At 44.7% G+C, this 19,161-nt stretch overlaps 1 protein-coding gene and 1 long non-coding RNA gene across 2 annotated transcripts in view; one reads left to right on the top strand and one right to left on the bottom strand.

Annotated features, from left to right (window-relative positions):
• ENTHD1 (ENTH domain containing 1) overlaps positions 1-19,161 on the bottom strand; it is a 73,133-nt gene that overhangs the window by 30,981 nt on the left and 22,991 nt on the right. The window contains exon 4 of the mRNA XM_006264025.3: positions 6,850-6,979. Within this exon, the coding sequence (XP_006264087.2) occupies positions 6,850-6,979 (130 nt within the window). The remainder of the gene's footprint in view (positions 1-6,849; positions 6,980-19,161) is intronic.
• The window catches only part of LOC132250130 (uncharacterized), a 120,376-nt gene that overhangs the window by 83,322 nt on the left and 17,893 nt on the right, over positions 1-19,161 (top strand). The window contains exon 2 of the long non-coding RNA XR_009461711.1: positions 6,861-6,941. This is a non-coding gene — a long non-coding RNA (uncharacterized LOC132250130). The remainder of the gene's footprint in view (positions 1-6,860; positions 6,942-19,161) is intronic.

Below are 19,161 nucleotides of genomic sequence, written 5' to 3'. Positions count from 1 at the left end.
TGGGACTTTAAAGCTTAACACTTCTCTTGCCTAAGACCATGCTTTAGATCTACTCAGCCTTTCAGAGATATGCCTGCTGGCACACTCAAGGTTATTTGCATAATGCAATCACATAAGACATTGAAAAAATCTTTAGAGACAGAAAAGGCTTCTCTTTGGACATATCTGATCAAAAAAATCTAATTCATGCTCCATGTCTGCTGGATGACTTGTGCGCCCACAGACTACTTTGTGGAACAAGGCAATTTAAAAGGAAATAAAATGCAAGTGCAGTATTTGGAAGAAATCCTTCTGGCTGCATGGAAGTAAAAGCTGCATTCTGGAGAACTTTTGGCTATAGTTGCTGCTAGAGGAAAGAGAGAGTAAGCTCCTGGACCTCACCCCAAAATTACTGCAGGGGGATTTGACAGCTTTGGACATAATCCATGTTCAGTTTTTTGTTGTTTGGTGTAATAAGAGTCTGCCCTGAAATTTCACTGCAATGCACAGCAAAGAAGAGCAGATGCCAGAATAAGAAATTAGAAAAAGGGTAGGGGGGAAGGAGAATCACTTAAGTTTCTTGATTTTAGTGACAATTACTATAGTCATACCTTGTTCACATTATTTGACAACAGTGAATTACATGTCTCAGGTTTTTGGATGTGCTCCTTTCTCAGGCATCCTCTCTGGGTTTCAACTGTGGTTTAACTGTCATTGCTTTATCTAGAGCTAAGCAGCTTGCACCAATTTCAGGTCACTGCTGCTTATTAAAATTTGAACTATAACTTTTTGCTTATTCTTAGTGGGATTTAAGGCTGAGGTCTGAGCAATGCTGGAAATTGAATTTGTAGGTGGAAAGCATACATGGTAGTTACTAGAAGAGACTAATAAGACTAATTGTATTGGATCTTGCTTATACAGCTAGAATAAGTTTAACTCTAAATACTAACTTTCCATGTTTGCTACCAAGGAAAATTGGACTGAAAAAGAAATGTGTGTTTGTAGCTTTTACATTTTTACAACTTAGACTGAAAAGTATTTGATAGCCAGGGACAGAGGAGGCAAGTGACATGCTTTTGCAAGCTTCCAAGCAGTTCTGTTGTTTATTTATACAATCATATTGTTTTATTTGTTCTTCTCCCTATTTATTATCTACAGGTTGAGTTTCCTCATAGGCTAAAAATAAGTTATTTGGATTGTTAGTGTGGTGCTCCATTGCAGCTAAAATATCTTGCTTCTCAGCAAGGCTAACTAGCCCCATGGGCAGGTCCAGGATTTTGTAAATGGAGGTGTGGGAGCAGCAACCAGAGCTGCAGGTGTGGCGGCACCCCTGCTTCAAGTTCCCCATCACCTGGAGCTGCAGACCATGCCACAAGAGCAGCAGCTGGGGACTTTTTTTTTAGCCCTCAAATCAGAAAAAAACCCTTCCTCCACTCCTCATGCTCTCAGCACCCTCTCCCTTCTCATCTGTATTCAGCAGCAAGTCCCCTCCACTCCTATTTACTTCCTCCCCTGCCCACCACTTTCCCTGCCTCACCCAAGGGCAGGGGAAGCTCCACTACTACTCCTGCCTGCTCCACCCAGGTTCAGCCAGGGACAACTACAACAGCAGCAGTGGTGGGAAGGTTCCCCCATCTCTGAGCATATTCCCTGGCTGGCAGGAAACACCTGGCAGGAGGACCCACCACCTGCTGCCACCACTGCCATGGTGTCCAACTGAACCTAGTTCCCTGTGCAGCCTGCCTAGAGTGTGGCAGAAGCAGCTCTGGAAGCAGCAGCAACTGGGAGAGGGGGATTAGGAGGGGAAGGGAGATGGTCCTGAGCATAGAGGGGAATCCCATCCCAGTAATGTTGGGGGGCAGGAGGCGGGAATTCTTACTTGCTTTAGGGTCTTGAATAAATGCCCTGGATGCCGCTTCTCTCATGTGATCTTAAAGGGGAGTGATACCATGCCACTGCACACCTGGATCTGGCCCTGATTAACCCAGGAGTGCCACAGTACCACAGCTAAAGTGCTTCTAGTACCCAAGCTAGCTCAGGTACCTCTTCCAGGTACACATACTCTAGGCCCCCTCAATTCATACATACCTCAAACACTGCCTTCTAATGCTAAGTCTGCACCCAAAATGGAAACAATGTTCACTGAGAAATCAAACATAAAGGTAACTGCAAGAGCCAGCCACACAACTTGCACCAGACCTGTCATTTACAAGTTTCACTATGTTAACTCGATCCCTGCTCCCAGGAAACTCAAAACAATAGGACAGTCTGGCACAGTTGGATTCAAAGCAGTAAATTTTCTTAAATATACTGGTTGTTAGTATGCTCCTCAGCAAAAAACTTGAACTTATAATAGCATACACTGAGAGGTGTGGGAGGGAGCTAGAAGAGGAACTGTAATTAATGTAGATTTTTTCTCTTTCAGCTGAGCTGTTTTCTTTAAAAAAAACCCAACTATCTTAAATCCCTTCCTGTGATTGGGTTCCATTTTGAGCTCAGTCACACATGATATCTGTGAAATCAAGTATCATGTACATGTGATGCAGCCAGTGTGACAAGGCCAGTGCTGATCAGGTATGATAAGAACCAATCTAGAAACCAGAGTGGGATTTTTATGTTTGTCTTCTGGCAGAAATTTGTTAAAGGCATGTTAAAAATTGCTTCTCCCAGAACTCATAATGCAGCCCCCAATGCTGAGGAATTTACAGTCTCTCAAATTTATTTTAGACTTTCTAACATGACATGGTGATTATTTTTCCCCTGAAGGATAAATACAGGGAGACTGCAGTCCTATATGTAGTTAAGTCCCTCCAATCTTTCAATTCTCTAATTGGCTTTTACTGCAAGCAGCTTTGGCTTTGACCTATTGCATTCACTGGGATGAAAAATGAACCCTCTCGTTTCCCACCACTCCATTTTATGACAGGCTTTTTAGAAAGACACATTTATGGCCTGCTTCACATACACAAATAATGAGGTGACACATTCTCCCATATTTTTAAAGGTAGGGAAGACTAGGGAATAAAAGTTAACAGGCTTTTTCTTCTTCCAAATAGGCATCTTATGCACATACCTAAATATAATTTTACAGCAGTGCTAAGTCTTCTGTTTCACATCTTCATTGAGAATGTGAAGAGTTGCTGAAGTCTCATGGAAGACTTAAAAACGTAAAACCAATTCAGCTACTAATCTCTGAGATTTCCTGTTTGTCTTGTGTGTTCCTCTCTGACTTGATTCTTCCCCCCCGCCTTCCCCCTCCATTGCTAAGGAGACAAGCATTGGCATGCAAACCTTTTCTAGAATTCACCTGTTCCACCTGCTTATTCCTCTTTCACACATGCCCCCCCCCCCCACCAATGTCTTCTTGCATTTAAGGTCCTAATCCTCTGCTTATGCTTAGTTGCAACCTCATAGAGGAGAACAGGCACAAGCAGGAACAATGAGCTTCTAAAGGAAATTGATTCTAGTTCTTTATCCACTGAAGTCAGGGCCTAAAGTCTGCCTAAACCTAGTAGCCCACTAGGCTAGCCTGATTAAGGCACTGAATCTTATCTTGCCAAATGGCACAAAAAGAAAGATGTGCCTAGCATCACATGCATCTGTCTGCTCCCCATCCCAAATAACTCCAAACTCATTTACATTTGGGTTGATTGACATTAACCTTGGGTGCAAGTCTGAGGGAAGACTCAAACTCTGACTTCAGACACTTGGGCATCTCTGCCACCAGACCCTAAAACCCAATGAAGTGGAAGGGAGAAAGTGCATAGCATATTTGGGAGAAGTAGAATTGCTCCTACCTACAGAGAGATATTTTAAGCTGGTATCAGTCGTTGGAAATCAATATAGAAAGAACTCAATTTCAGAGACTCTCTCTCAAGGTAGACTGTGCAAGCTGGGTCAGAAAAAATATTAACTGAACTGCAATGATTTCTCTGACATGATTTTGAAATGTAAGGCCCCTGGCAGACATGCAGTTAAAGGCACTATGGGATCTGATGTGCAATCCCCATAATCACGCTTCCTACCACACCACATGTGCATTGTGGGATCGAGCATCAGCTCCCATCAGGCCATACTGCTGGTGCAGGGCATCAGGATTCTTATTTCAGGCTCCCCCTACACTGACAGTAACACACTCCTTCACCTGGGAGCCTGGATTAGCTGATGGGGCTCCCAGTCACAAGGTTATACCATCCATTCCCAGGACTGGAAGCCTGGATTAGCTGAGCACAGCTCCCAGCTGCAGTGGTGCAGTAAGGCCCTTGACTTCAGCTGTGCCCAGAAGGCTGGGAGCCCCCATCTGTCACTGCTCCCAGTTGAAGGGTGTATCAGAGTCAAGGGCTCCAGTACGCCCCTGTGGCTGAGACCAGCAGCTGATCACAGTTCTCAGCCTTGGGGGCTTATCAAAGCCCTTGACTTCAATGGGGCACTGAAGCTGGGAGTAGCAATCAGCTGATCCACACTCACAGCTGCAGGAGCACATGGGAGTCAAGGGCTCCCATGCACTCTGGAGTAGGGATGTAAATATCATTTAAAAAAAAATTTCTTTAACTTCCTCTAATTATATCAGTTAAACAATTAATCATTAATACAGCAGCTCTGGGCGGGGGGGGAGGGGAGGAAGGAGGCAAGCCTAGCCGGACAACACAGCCCATCTGAAGCCCTTGCTGGGAGGGAGGGAGCATCTGTGAAGCAGGAGCAAATAATTGCTTAACTGATGAGTTATTAGGCTGTTGGCCGTTTTCTGTTTAGGCTACGGGTACTAGTTCTCTCACCCTTCCCTCTCCTGTCTTCCTTGCTCCTCCCCCTCCCTGCAGTGGCACCACTCACAGCTTCCCTTCCCCATTTCCGTGCCAGACTGTGACTCCCCAGAGCTAAGTTAACTAGTAGGCCTGTGTGAAGTGGCTAGTATTTGCTTTGGATTCAGATTCTGCCAATTCAGAGGATAGTGATTCATTTCAGTGATTCAAATCACGGTCCCGAATCAATTCATCTGAATCTCCAAATCAAACAGGCCCCGTCTCCCACCTGCTCTCCCAGCCCTGTCAATGGCTACCCCACCAGGCTCCAGCATCCTGGCTTTTAAAAAATAAAAAAAAACCCTGCACTCACTGGCTCCTGCCAGGTGTGGAGGGGCGGGGATCCCCGCTGCCTGGTGCTGCATGGGGGACTCTGCCACAAGCCCCCAGAAGCCCCAACAGCCACTGCAGCAGCTGGTGAGTGCAGGGCTTTAAAAAACAAACAAACAAAAAGAGCTGGGAGCTGGACGAGGCAGGGCAGCCATTGACAGGACTGGGAGAACGGGCAGGGGTTGCAGGGTGCTCAGGAGGGCTGGGGAAACAAGCAAGGGATGGGGCCTGCGGGGGGTCCCCCCATGGTCCCCTTCCCCCTCCTCTACTTACCGACATGGAGTCCAGGTCCAGCTCCCTGTGGCGGCGAGCAGGGACTGCCTGAATCTCCAAATCTCTCTGAAGCTCTCCGAATCTTTTCTGAATAGATTCAGAGAGCTTCAAATCGATTTGGACCTTTTTATTGGTCTCCCAGTTCAGTTTGGATTCAGAGATTCGGCTGCTGAATCAGGCCAAATCTCCTCCAAATCAAAGCTTCACACAGCCCTACTAACCAGTTATCACTGAATTTATCGGTTAAACAATTAATCATTTAACTTTTCACATCCTTACTCTGGAGGCTGGAAGCCCCAATCAGCCTGGCCCCACATTCAATTAATGGCATGACAGGAACCAGCCACAAAGTTATTACACGTATTTTATATAATAACTTTGTGGCTTATTCCTTGTTATGCCATTAATCGCATAAGTGTTGTAGCAACAAAATTTGGCATCTGGGGGCAAAGCCTGCAGCAGCAGCCCACCCTCACCCTGTGCACAAATCCATGGGGCACATGCCCCTCCATGCTTGCCTGGGAATGTGTGCAGCAGCAGTTACCACCCTTGCCCCATCCCCATGCCTTCCCAAATGAGCTGCTTGCAGCTCTATCCCGTGCTCCATCCCAGCTTTGCTACGGCACTGAATTGCATTGACATGTGGCTGGGTAACTACTTAAGATGTGATTAAGTGGTGTACCAAGGCCTAAGGTTCATATTTCTCCCTCTCCCCCCAATACTGAAACAACCTCTTCCTCAGCACCAGTACCCTGCCCTAGATTCTTCCTTCTCTCCCTTTTACCTCTTGCCCCACTCATGGTGATTCTTTTCCCCTAACATCTCTCTATCCTTCTCCACTCCTGGCTGCCTTCTTATATCTACTCTCCCTCACATAGTGTCCCTTATTCCATTCCTAGAACCCTTCCTCTCTACCTTTGAACAGACTGATATCCAGCTATACTGCTAGCCTTTTCGGTTGGATCTCATGCTCTGTTGTATTACACTCATGTAAACAATGTGCTTGCAATGCATGGAAAAATAAAGCATAGAACAAAAAGTAAATCTTGATAGTGCTCAAGGGACAAGCAAAGAGGCTGACATCCTGCATTTAAAGGAGTACTAGGGAAGATCTGAGTAATATAAAAGTGTGGAACATAAAGAGACAAAAAAAACCCAGAATGAGCATTCAAATCCATGGGTAGTTATTTATATCAGATGATTTTTCTTCAGATCTTCCCATTTCAACCGTTTCCTTCCTGGTATCCGCAGGAGTGAACCATTCTTTGAAAGCACTTCAAAATGCTGTTCATGATAAGTGGAACAGAAACACAACCTGCTTTATCTACAAGTTACTTTATTCAGCAATCAAGTGGTTAAATAAAGTACTTCCAAAACTGTCTTTTTTGGATAAAATTCAGTTAGTTAAAGATCCTGTATGCATGCCAAACTTCTGCCCCTATTCAGATTTTGAACTGTTTAACCTTACTTTGCTTCCAGGAATCGCTGACAGCAGACTTAACCACTGGTGATCGTTCATCAGAAGAGTTCAATGCAGGAAATGGTGGTAGCAAAGTGGAGGTAGGTGTCTTTTCATCTTCGCTAAACACTATCAAGTCCTGATAGAGAAAACATACAGAAATAACTTGAACAGTGAGCATTCAGATGCAAGCTACACTGACTGCAGTGGTGAAAATGAGCACTTCAGAGTTTATTTATAAAACCAAAATGGGCAGGGTGTTAAATGCTGCAACCTAGTTTAATTGGATTTATTTTAGTGAAACCACTGACTATCAAAGATAAACTAGGTATTTAAAAAATGTGTAAGACACATATGCAATTACCTACTATAGGAGACTCAGACTATTACAAATAGATATATAAAAGCAAATATTATCAAAAGTCAATGTTCTCCCCACTTACCTGCCTGTTGAGACCTGAGTTCAGGGTTCTACATTTTCTTACTGCAATTGTTTAAATCACTAGTTCCTAAACCACCATAAATAATGCAGCGTGTTGTTTTGCTTTGCAGGTGTTAGTAATATTATCATTTATTATCACAGAAAAACAGAACCCTCTAATAATGTCTTGTAAGCTTTTCTGATCACCTTTTAAAATATTAAGAGATTTATTTTGATCTGTTCTCTATTAAAGGGTGACTTTCATGGTAAAGCACATTTTAGTAGAAAAAAATGGATTTCAAAAAAATGTCCTTGCCCTATGTTTTGTTTGCTATTATTGAAAAGTCTAGTATTTGAATAAGGAATTTCTTATACCAGTCCCAGCTGAATTGCCTGCTTAATATTACTACTAATACTTAGCAGTTTCATAGCACCTTTCATATAGGTATGCAAAAGCACTTAATAAACATTAAATTTAAAGGATTAAACTTTGCAGCATGACTGTGAGGTACAGCATTAGTGTTCTAATTTTCCAGGTAGGGTGGAAAAGGGATTTTTTTTTTAAAAAGTGAAATAATTTTCCACGGTTATGCAGGGAATGAGTCCAGATGCAGGTATGTTGGAACAAAGTCCTCAGCTGAAGTTATTTTGCGTAACTTTGCTGACGGCAATGAAGATGGCCAGATCTTCAGCTGATGAAAATCAGCATATCTACTTAGGTTAAATATTTTTTTGATGGAAGGCCAAAATTGGAGATTTTGGGTGCATACTGACATTTAAGCAGCCTGTTTTGGGAAGCTTTCTAATTATGGCACTTTACAGAAAAGCTCCATAGTTAGAGCACCATTGAACCTGTTTGCCTGGGGCGGGGCTCAGAGCCTGCCTGCACCAGCACTGGCCAGATGTGCAGGCACTCCAGCAGCCTCCCAGGAGACTGCCAGACCGTACCTTTCCCTACCCTTTCCCCCCTTGCCTTCCACATGGCTGCGCAGGGAGAAGACAGAGGTGTTTTCCTCTTCTCTGTGACTGCCCTGGGGCAGGGCTAGGCCAATGCTTGCCTACACGCACCAGCCCTGCCTCACAAAGGCCCTTGGGATGCAGGTGTAATCACCCAAAACTAACCTTCAATGTGAAACTGTACAAAGGTTCACTAAGGTGCTCTGCCCTAAAGTACCTTCTTCTGATACTATGTAGCTTGGGTGTACTCAGATAAGTACTCCCTTCTCTGACCGAAGGGGAATTGTTAGCTGGCAGGTGTGCTGTAGGCAAAACTGCAGACCACTTACAGTTCCCTTCTGTCTCTATAGAACCAGGCCAGGTCAGTTATAAAATTTAACTATGTACAAATTTATACTGACTTCTGGGGGATTGCTCTGAAGGGCCTTGAACCCGCACAGGTAAATAAGAAATCTGGAACAGGTAAATACAGGTGAGTTCAGGTAATCAGCAAACACACTTAGGCACACCCAAATAAACACTGGCAATCAGAGGGAGGTGTCAATGGGGGGGGCAGGGTTTCAACAAGATATATACATATACACATCCAGATATATAACAAATAAACAACAAATGGTTATTAATGACAAAATATGAGGTGCTGGATACAAAATATAAAGCGCATACCCTCCTTCATGGTATCAATATCACTGTGATTACTAGAATTTCCTCTAGGGGAAAAGAACCCGGGACCAGCTCCCGAAAAAGGGGAAAAGGGCTGGCTCCCAATATCTCCTCACCCTCTGGGGTGTGGCCAGGACTCTTATCCTTCAGGGCCCTTTCACAGTTCCCCACCCCCTCTTCCAAGGGGTCTCCTCCCCTGTGGGAAACCCTTGCCCGATAACTCATGATTCCGGGGCCACAAAGGGGGATCAGCGCTCTTCCACCCGAACTGCTCCTTGCTACCAAGCCTCTCAGGCTCCGGCATCCCAGCCGCCTGCCTGCTAGTGGCCCCGAGCAGTCACGTACTCCTGGAGGCTACTGCCTTCTCACTGTTGTTGGAGGCCCGGGCCACCTCATGCAATGCTGGGGCTCAATTCACTCTGGGACCCTTCCTGCAGTGAGATCAGTCCTGACCCCTGGCCCCATGCCAGGGGTTAGAGACCCAAACTGCTGCTATTGGCACCCAGGGTCTAGGTTCCACCATACACCGTCCCTGTGCACAGAGCCCTGGCCACTTGCCAGGGGTGGCAAACCCTTGCTGCCTTTCATGGGTCCCAGGATCCAGCTCTGTGCAGCAGTGCCTGCACCGCACTCTGGCCACACACCAGGGGTTACAGACCCGAGCCCCTTGAAAAAGTAGCTTGAAAAAGTGCTAGACCACTGCCTGTCTCTGGCTACACTTGCTGCTGAACTAGGTCAGCACTAGTTTAACAGTATCTATTGCTAATCTCTGCTATTATCAATGACAACTTTTTATGCCACAGATAAGATTAAAAGCATAAATTCCTAGAACACATTAAAATGTTTTTTCTCTCATAACCCCAGAGAGATTGGCACGAACCTTGGAGGTATGAGTAATTGTGAGTGACACAAGGCTGGTGGCAGTGGCTGTGAAGGACAGAAATGTATATTATTTTATGGGGTTTTAATGGTTTTGGGATGGGTTAATACAGAGATGCACAGAAGTTGGAAGCAGTGTCTGATGATGCATAGGATGAACATTTGAACACAAAGCTCTTCTTCCCAACCCTGAGAGTGGTGCTGTGTTATGTGTGAGCTTGTTTCTGATTTTGTTGCTTTGTTCAAGGCAATTAGGAGAACAATAAGAAAACCAGACAAAGAATGTCCTGAGTCACTGTCTGCTCATTTTTCTCCCAACAAAGAAATATGAAATTTCAAAAGTCCAAATTCTTCTAGACTGCTTAGAAACTGGCACAGCTCTGAAATCTTTTTCAAGTCAGATGAATATCCAAAAGTTTGGATGGTGATTCAAGTTTCTTAAATTAGCAAAAATGGGCTGGAATTACTATGAGACATCTTTCACACAATATTTCTGCACTTTTGTTTGGTACCTTAGATAGGAAATGCAAAGATTACCTTGGAATGAAAAATAATTGTACAAATATTAACTGATAATTCTGGAGTTTCTGTTCTGTTCAAATTTGGCAAAGATTTATATTACAATTTATTTTGTAAACATGAGTTGCATTTGACTTGAAAATTATTCTAATACCTGAAACTGACAAGTTTTGAGCTTGTAAGAAATTCAGCCTAAAATAGAAAAGTGAACAGGGGATACAGTTCCTCTAAAAGTCTAAAGAAGTTAAATTAACATATATAGTAAAGTAAATGTGTAGGTTAATGGCATTGTGCTTAATCAAACTGGTAGCACTACTGAAGTACCAGTAGAGCGTTGCAGCCATGCTAACTATGGTATTTTTTAATGTAATTTTGCTTTGTGTCTATGTTTGCCCCCTTCTAGATCCTCGCATTTTTGCTGCCCTCTGTGTTTTTATCCCCACTGCCAAACACTGCCAAAGCTCCCCAGCTCTGCAAACAAGGTCCAAGGGCTCTGTGGGCCACAGGTTACTAACCCCTGCTTAGAGAACCAGCTCTGGGAATGCAGAACTCTTCTGAGTTGCTGTACAGAGAGAATCTAATATTCATTGCTCCAAAAACAGATAGCAAGGCTGAAAGGCTTGTTTTGTGTGGGTAGTTTTCTTTTCAACATAACTTTTGAGACTTGGAGAGGGGATAAAGAGGAGAACTAAGAGCTAAGATAAATCAGTATCTGAAATGTATCTGATGTTTTAGAATTGGTGCGAGAGCCTGTGTAATGTGTACATTTGCCTACATAATACACCTTGGACTAACTTTTATGCATTGACAAGTTCCCAGTGAGTAGCCACCAATGGCTCAAAGCCTAGTTGACAGGAGGTATCAAGTGAGATTTCCTAGGAGTTTCTGCTAGGTGCAGTATTATTCAGTATCTTCATTAATGTTTGGGATGATGGGATTGAGTGCACTCCTAGCAAATTTGTGGATGACACCAAATTGGGTGAAGTTGCAGACCTCCAGAGGTCAGGGCTAGTATCCAAAATGACCTAGAGAGACTGGAAAAATGGTATGCAATCAATCAGATGAGATACAACAAGGGCAAGTGCAAAGTCCTGAACTTGGGATGGAAATTGCATGCACAAATACAGGCTGGTGAGTGGCTGGATAGGCTGCAGCACTGCAGAGAAGGACCCGGCAGTTCTGAATATGAGCCAATGGTGTGCTTTTGTTGTGCAAAAAAAAAGTCAACAGCATACTTAAGTTGTATGAATAGGAGTGTCACTAGCAAATCAAGGGAAGTAATTCTTCTGGTCTATTCAACACTGGTGATGCCTCAGCTGGACCACTAATTCCAGGTTCGGGTCCCACACTTCGAGAAGGATGTGCACAGATTGGAAAGCGTCCAGTAGAGAGCAAGAAAAATGATTACGGCTCTGTAAAGGCTGAAAAAACTGGAGAAGAGAAGATTTGATAACAGTCTTCAACTATCTGAAGAGTGATTAGAAAGAGGATGGAGATAGGCTTTTTTTCCATGACTAGGACAGGAGCACTGACCTCAAGCTGCAGCAGGGGAAATTTAGATTGGAAATTAGAAAGAATTTTCTGACTTTGAGGGTCGTCAGGCATTGGAATAGGTTCAAGAAAAACTGGGGAATCTCCATCCTTGGAAATTTTCAACAGTGGGATAGACAAACACTTGGATTCATAGATTCATAGATGTTAGGGTCAGAAGGGACCTCAATAGATCATCGAGTCCAACCCCCTGCATAGGCAGGAAAGAGTGCTGGGTTTAGATGACCCCAGCTAGATTCCTATCTAACCTCCTCTTGAAGACCCCCAGGGTAGGGGAGAGCACCACCTCCCTTGGGAGCCCGTTCCAGACCTTGGCCACTCTAACTGTGAAGCAGTTCTTCCTAATGTCTAGTCTAAATCTGCTCTCTGCTAGCTTATAGCCATTATTTCTTGTAACCCTCAGGGCGCCTTGGTGAGTAAAGCCTCACCAATTCCCTTCTGTGCCCCCATGATGAATTTATAGGCAGCCACAAGGTCGCCTCTCAACCTTCTCTTGCGGAGGCTGAAGAGGTCCAGGTGCCCCAGTCTCTCCTCGTAGGGCTTGGCCTGTAAGCCCTTAACCATACGAGTGGCCCTTCTCTGGACCCTCTCCAGGTTATCCACATCCCTCTTGAAGTGCGGCGCCCAAAATTGCATGCAGTATTCCAACTGCGGTCTGACCAGCGCCCGATAGAGGGGAAGTATCACCTCCTTGGTTCTGTTCGTCATGCATCTGCTGGTGCATGATAAAGTGCCATTAGCTTTCCTGATGACTTCGTCACACTGATTACTCATGTTCATCTTGGAGTCCACTAGGACTCCAAGATCCCTTTCTGCTTCCGTGCCTCCAAGCAGGTCATTTCCTAGGCAGTAGGTATGCTGGACATTTTTCCTCCCTAGGTGCAGCACTTTGAATTTCTCCTTGTTGAATTGCATTCTGTTGTTTTCTGCCCATATGTCCAACCTGTCCAGGTCTGCTTGTAGTTGTTCCCTGCCCTCTGGCGTGTCCACTTCTCCCCACAGTTTTGTGTCATCCGCAAACTTGGACAGAGTACACTTCACTCCCTCGTCCAAGTCACTGATGAAGACATTGAAGAGTATCGGTCCAAGGACCGAGCCCTGCGGGACCCCACTGCCCACACCCTTCCAGGTCAATACTGACCCATCCACTACGATTCTCTGGGTATGACCCTCTAGCCAATTCACCACCCACCGGACTGTGTAGTCATCCAAGTCACAGCCTCTTAACTTGTTCACCAATATGGTGTGGGATACCGTATCGAAGGCCTTCCTGAAGTCTAAGTAAATGACGTCAACCCCTACTCCTGCGTCCAGGTGTTTTGTAAACTGGTCATAAAAAGAGACTAGATTAGTCAGGTATGATCTACCTGCTATGAACCCGTGCTGGTTTCCCCTCAGCATAATTTTTCCTGCCGGGCTCTCACAAATGTGAGCCTTGATAATTTTTTCAAAGACTTTGCCTAGGATGGAGGTGAGACTGACTGGCCTGTAGTTGCCTGGGTCCTCCTTCCTCCCCTTCTTGAAAATGGGAACCACATTGGCCCTTTTCCAGTCCTCCGAGACCTGGCCCGTGTGCCATGGGTGTTCAAATATTCCCGCCAGTGGCTGTGCAATGATGTCAGCCAGTGCCTTCAGTACCCTCGGATGGAGCTCATCCGGGCCTGCCGACTTAAACGCATCCAGTTCCTCCAAGTGCCTCTGCACCATCTCAGGGTCTACGCTTGGTAGTCTGGCGCCCTGCTGCTGCCTCTCTACAATCCCAGTGAGAGACTTGTCTTGCCCCTCGCTTAGGAACACTGAGGCAAAGAACTCATTGAGGAGTTCAGCCTTGTCCCCCCTGTCCGTCACCAATTGTTTATGCCCATTTAGTAGAGACCCTATTCCACCCTGGCCTTCCTTTTACTCCCTATATATCTAAAAAACAATTTTTTGTTATCCTTAACTTGGGGTGCCATCCTCAGCTCCATGGTAGCTTTGGCCTGTCTAACTGCCTCCCTACAAGCATGAGCAGAGGAGGTATACTCCTCTTTAGTAATCTCTCCCTGTTTCCACTTTTTATATGCCCCCCTTTTAACCCGTAGACTGCTCTGGATTTCTCTGGTCAGCCAAGGAAGCTGCTTGGCCCCTTTCCCCCTTTTTTCCCGCATCAGGATTGTCTCCCTTTGTGCCCGAAGGATCATTTCCTTAAGGCACAGCCATCCTTCCTGGGCTCCCATCTCTTTAAAACTCTTACTCTGCAGTGCGTCCTTGACTAAATGCCTGAGTTCATTGAAATCAGCTTTCCTAAAGTCTAGCACTTTCGCCCTACTAGTTACCTTACCCACTTGACGTCTTATGGTGAATTCTATTATTTGGTGATCACTGTCCCCCAGGTGACCACCGATCTGTAGGTCTCCTACCATGTCATCCCCCGTTGCCAATACCAGGTCCAGTAAGGCATTCCCCCTAGTGGGACCATGTATCTCCTGCATCAGATGGATGTTGTAGCCAGAGATGATTCTGCCTTGAGCTGGGGGCTGAACTAGATGACCTGGTAAGGTCCCTTCCACCTTACTTCCTATGATTTTATTACAGGTAGATGAGAGCAGCCAGCCAACTGGCTGCCCTGATTTCTGTATGAATTGAGAGAGACATCATACAAACAGTTTGACAAAAATGTCCTATACATAATTCCTGAAATGATTAGCTTTTATGTTGAGACCTCTTACACTTTGATTTCTTTGTTACCTTTGAATTCTTCCTCCCCTCAATATCCCTCGAGTCAACCATCCAGCAGACCTTAGGAAGCCACTGTGCGTGTGTGTTGAAATAGGCACTTCAATCCAGAACAGGACCATTGAACTCTACCACAGAAAGTGAAGGAAAGCAACAGAGGAAGATCTGCATCTAGCAAATAACAGGGGAATTGAGGGCAGGGGTGAGCAGTTGCTCTGGGTTCTATAGGGGAAGTGGAAATAGACAAGCAGGAATAAGGGGAGAGAAGAAATGGGCACTTCCATTGTCATGTGAGTCTTTATTTACTCAGCCACAAACACCACCATTAACATTCACAGAAACTTGGAAAACTTCCTCCAACCTCCAAGCTCACAAAATTAGTCCCTTGCGACATTGTACAATAAAAAGAAGCATACCTGTTGCAGAGGGCTTCTCATTCCTGGATTCCTATTCTGCATCCTTCAGACTTGGTATAGGCATAATCTTCACCTCCATCTCTGAACTCTGATATAACAGAGGTGGGTCTAGCTCCTTGAGCCCCCAGTCCACTTAGTTCACAGAGCCAGTGATGCGCCTTTGTCCATCACTACCACATTGCAGGAAATCTCCAAGTGATTAAGTAGCACTTCAGATTTTGCAGAAGTGTGAATTCTGAGAAATCTGCCTGGCTAATCATAAATGGGCCACATTTTCTACATGAGACATACAATAATTGGCCCAAGCCTCCTTCCCTTGGACCTTCACTATTTTGATCTTTTCTTAGTCCTCTTTCCACTGCAAATGATGTATATCTTGGCCACTAGCTCTGATACACACCAGAGACATTTCTGGAGAAATTCAACTGCTGCATTATACAATGACACAACCCATTTACATGGCATTCTTGGCTTAGACTGCAGAAGAAGAAATGTGATGAAATATTGGTGTTATTGGATAAATTAGAGGCAGCACTCTACCCAACTACCAGTTTATGAAGTGTGGCTTCTAAATTAGGTTTGGCTGGTAGAAACCTCTAAACCAAAGATCTACTCCCACAAATTAGGAAGCAAGCTTCATTGATCACAATGAAAGCGTTGCTAGTGTCAGTTAGCTAAATTTTGAGACTTAAATGGTGCAGTCTTTTTTTTCATTCTCAACAGAAATAAACATGATTTATACTGTCAGGTACAATTTGCTTATGCTTTTTTCTTCCTTCATAAGACTTTACTTTTATTTTAGGACTGCCTAAGAGTTCCTTACTTATATAATTAACTATTGTAAAAGACAAATTTCAGATGGTCCTGGATTTCTTCTCCCAGATGGCCAGTAATACAGACACCTTGGCTCAAACTAGCTGGCAGCATGCTTATACAAAGGCCTCCTCTAATAAAGGCCAAGGAAAAAAAACCTGAAGAAACTAATCATTGTGTAAATCCATGTAACAGGCTCCATGCTGTGCATTGTGCTGTGTGTGCATGTGGATATTTTCCAGCACATGTAAACCCTTTGTGACAGTTTAGAAAGTAGGACACCAAGATGCATAGAGTGACCAGTAGGGCTGTGCAAAACTTCAGATCATGATTTGGATTCAGAGATGATTCAGAGGCCAAATCTATTAATCCAAATCGAATCGCTGGAAGCTTTAGGCTTTCCGAATCGATTTGGAGCTTCCAAATCGAAAAGATTCGTAGCTGATTCGGCCATACAGTATAATGGGCAATCAATGAAATATCCATAACTTTGTTGTTTTGCCTGTCAGCAGCTAGAGGTGCAGGGCCCCAGAATGCCCCTACACCTATCTCCTTGATAGCTGGCAGGTTTTATGGCTGCAGCAGGGGCTACCATCCCTTCAGCTTTCACCCTGCTGTGCCTTAACACACACAGTGTCACCCATGTCATGAGTTTTGCTTGTCCACAGCTTGAGGTGCAGTTTCCCCCAAGCCCCTGCACCTATGTCCTTGAAACTTGGCAGGCTTTGTGGCCTGAGCAGGGGCTACCATCTCTACGGTTTTCAGCCCGTTGCACCTTAACACACACAGGGTCATCTATGTCACGAGTTTTGCCTGTCAGCAGCTTGAGGTGCAGTTCCCCCCAAACCCCTGCACCGATCTTCTTGAAACTTGGAAAGTTTTGTGGACTCAGCAGGGGCCACCTCCCCTGCAGTTTTCACCCCCCTGTGGTGTAACACATACACATGACATGAGTTTTGCTTTCAAGAATTTGGGGTGCAGTTCCCCTGAACCCCTGCACCAATCTTCTTAAATCTTGGTAGGCTTCATTCTCTCAGCAGATGCTACCACCCATGCAAATTTCATCAAAATCAGACAAAAAACAACAAAGTTATAGATATTTCATTGATTCCCCATTATACCCTTTGGCCAGATCTCTGAGGTGGCTCCGAAGCTTCAGAGCCTCTTCAGCTGGATCAAAGCGGAAACCCAGTCTGGAGCTTTGGATCGGATCACTGGCATCCAAAGCGGACGGATCTGAAGCTGGATTGAATAGCTGCTTATTCACACATGCCTAGTGACCAGTGTACTATGAAATGGTCATGGAAGACCTATTTGCACTACCAGGTTATTGTGTCAGTGATCTTCACCTTTAATCGTTAGCATCTCTGATTTCCCCAGTGTAGATGAGACCTCTGTTCAGTAAATTTGAAAGCTACCTCTAATGAAAATAGTACTGGGGAGACAAGTATAATATAGAAGCCAGGAAGTCTGAGTTCTGATCTTGGTTCTGCTAATGGCAACGTGCAAGGCAGCTAGGGCCTGATCCTCATTCATGGTAAAACTGCTTTACAGTGTTCTGACAGCATGAAGGTGCTTTCAAATGAGAATGCATTACATTTAGAGTCCCTTTTAATGCCTGTTTACATTGCCATAATTGTATAAAGCAGAATTATTACAAATGAGAATCAGGACCCTTACCTGTCAGATTCCTCATCTGTAATATAAGGAATATTGCTACCTATAATTTTTACTATTAAAAATTCACCATTTACCTACAGTTACCACATTTTAAGAAATCACAGCTGTTTACTATTCTTAGAACAGGAAATAAGGCAGTGTCTTACACATTGTTATTGAGTATAGTATCTGAATAGATGTTGACTTTTTTAATGGCAGTCACTGTGCCTCACAGCGAGGCTTAATTAGCCAATAAGAGTGATTTGAAACTGTAAAGTGCTATATAAATGCAAAGTACTGGTAGTAGTAATAGTAGCAATGAAAGTGCAGTATAAGGAAAGGGAAAACATTGCTTTGACTTCAAAAGCTCTTCTAGATTCCTAGATTTCTGTGTGTTAAGCATGAAAAACAGAGTGGGCTGAGACATTTTATCTCAAATCATTTTTTAAAATATGTGGAAGCTTTACCATTGCTGACTTAGCAACCATAGAGATGAACCCTTTTCAAATCCCTGCTTGTAATCAAAGTGTATATTTTCCTTTAGTGCTGTAGATTACATACAACCCCTTACACAGCACGTGTGGGCATCACTAATAAGATTTACTGTTTATCTGTGCCAAGTTTCATCATCTACTGTGAAAGCAGCTTGCTGAACAGAGGGAGAGTTGGATTGTGGCAAGTGCTGCTGACATTAATATGAAGAGAAGCTTGGCAGCAGAATGGTGGAATATTGCTATAATATAAATAATGCTTTTTAAGAAAAAAAGCTCATTTACAAATCTCTTCACAAGGTAGGGGGCACCATTTGTAAGAAAGCATTTGGGATAAGGAAGGAAGCAAATTAGTTATAGCATCCTTACTAGAACCACAGAAATAACAACCAGTGGGGGGAACAGACAGAGGTTAGGCTACATTCCATTTCATCACAAGATGCCATAAAACCTTTGGGACACATTCCCCTTAGAGTGCATAGGGAATCAAATGCCTTGGGAGGAGACTGCCTGTCAGAATCACAGGGTATGGAAAGAAATATGATCAATAAATATCTATATGAAAATTGTTTCTTTGAAAGCAGAAATGATCATCTGGGACTTCTTCCTAGACTTCTTTTTTTTTTTTTTTTTTACCTCCCCCTGTCATTACCTTCCAGTTTAGAGTTGTAGCAGGTCACAGTCAGAGTCAGAGTCTGAATACCCTCTTCAGAGGCAACAATCATTCTAATATTATAAAAGCCTACGTCTGTCTGTCCGCAACGCTTTAGTCACACTCTGACAAACAGCCCATCAGAGCACGAAGAAGCATTCTGACAGAACGCAGCCTGCTGCCATGATGGTGGGGACATGGGACAGAGCAGGGGGAGGGAGGGGCCAGGCCTCACACCCTCCCCCTGCTCCCTGGAAGCAGCAGCAACAGAGTGGATGGAAGTGAGGGGCCAGGCCAGCAGGGCTGGTCTCCCCCACCCTTCCCCAGCCCTGCTCCCTGCAGGTAATGCAGGTGCGGGGGGAGTGAGCCCAGGCCCAACACTAGGGGGGAGTGGGCCTGAGCAGGGGAAAAGTTGGCCCACCACAGTGTTGGGGGTGGGGACAGGGGACGGGGACAGCGGGCCTGGCCTGACTGGCCTGATGCAGCTGCGGCAGCAGCTGGGGGAGTGAAGGAGCGGGCCTCCTCCCCACCTCGGGGCCAGGTCCACTCCTCCCCCCCACCCCCGGGTTGGCCCCAAGGTTGCTC

Source organism: Alligator mississippiensis, chromosome 4 (genome assembly GCF_030867095.1).
Source record: "Alligator mississippiensis isolate rAllMis1 chromosome 4, rAllMis1, whole genome shotgun sequence".
NCBI lineage: Eukaryota > Metazoa > Chordata > Crocodylia > Alligatoridae > Alligator > Alligator mississippiensis.
Note: the sequence above shows the minus strand (reverse complement) of the source record. Positions and strands in the feature narration are given on the sequence as shown.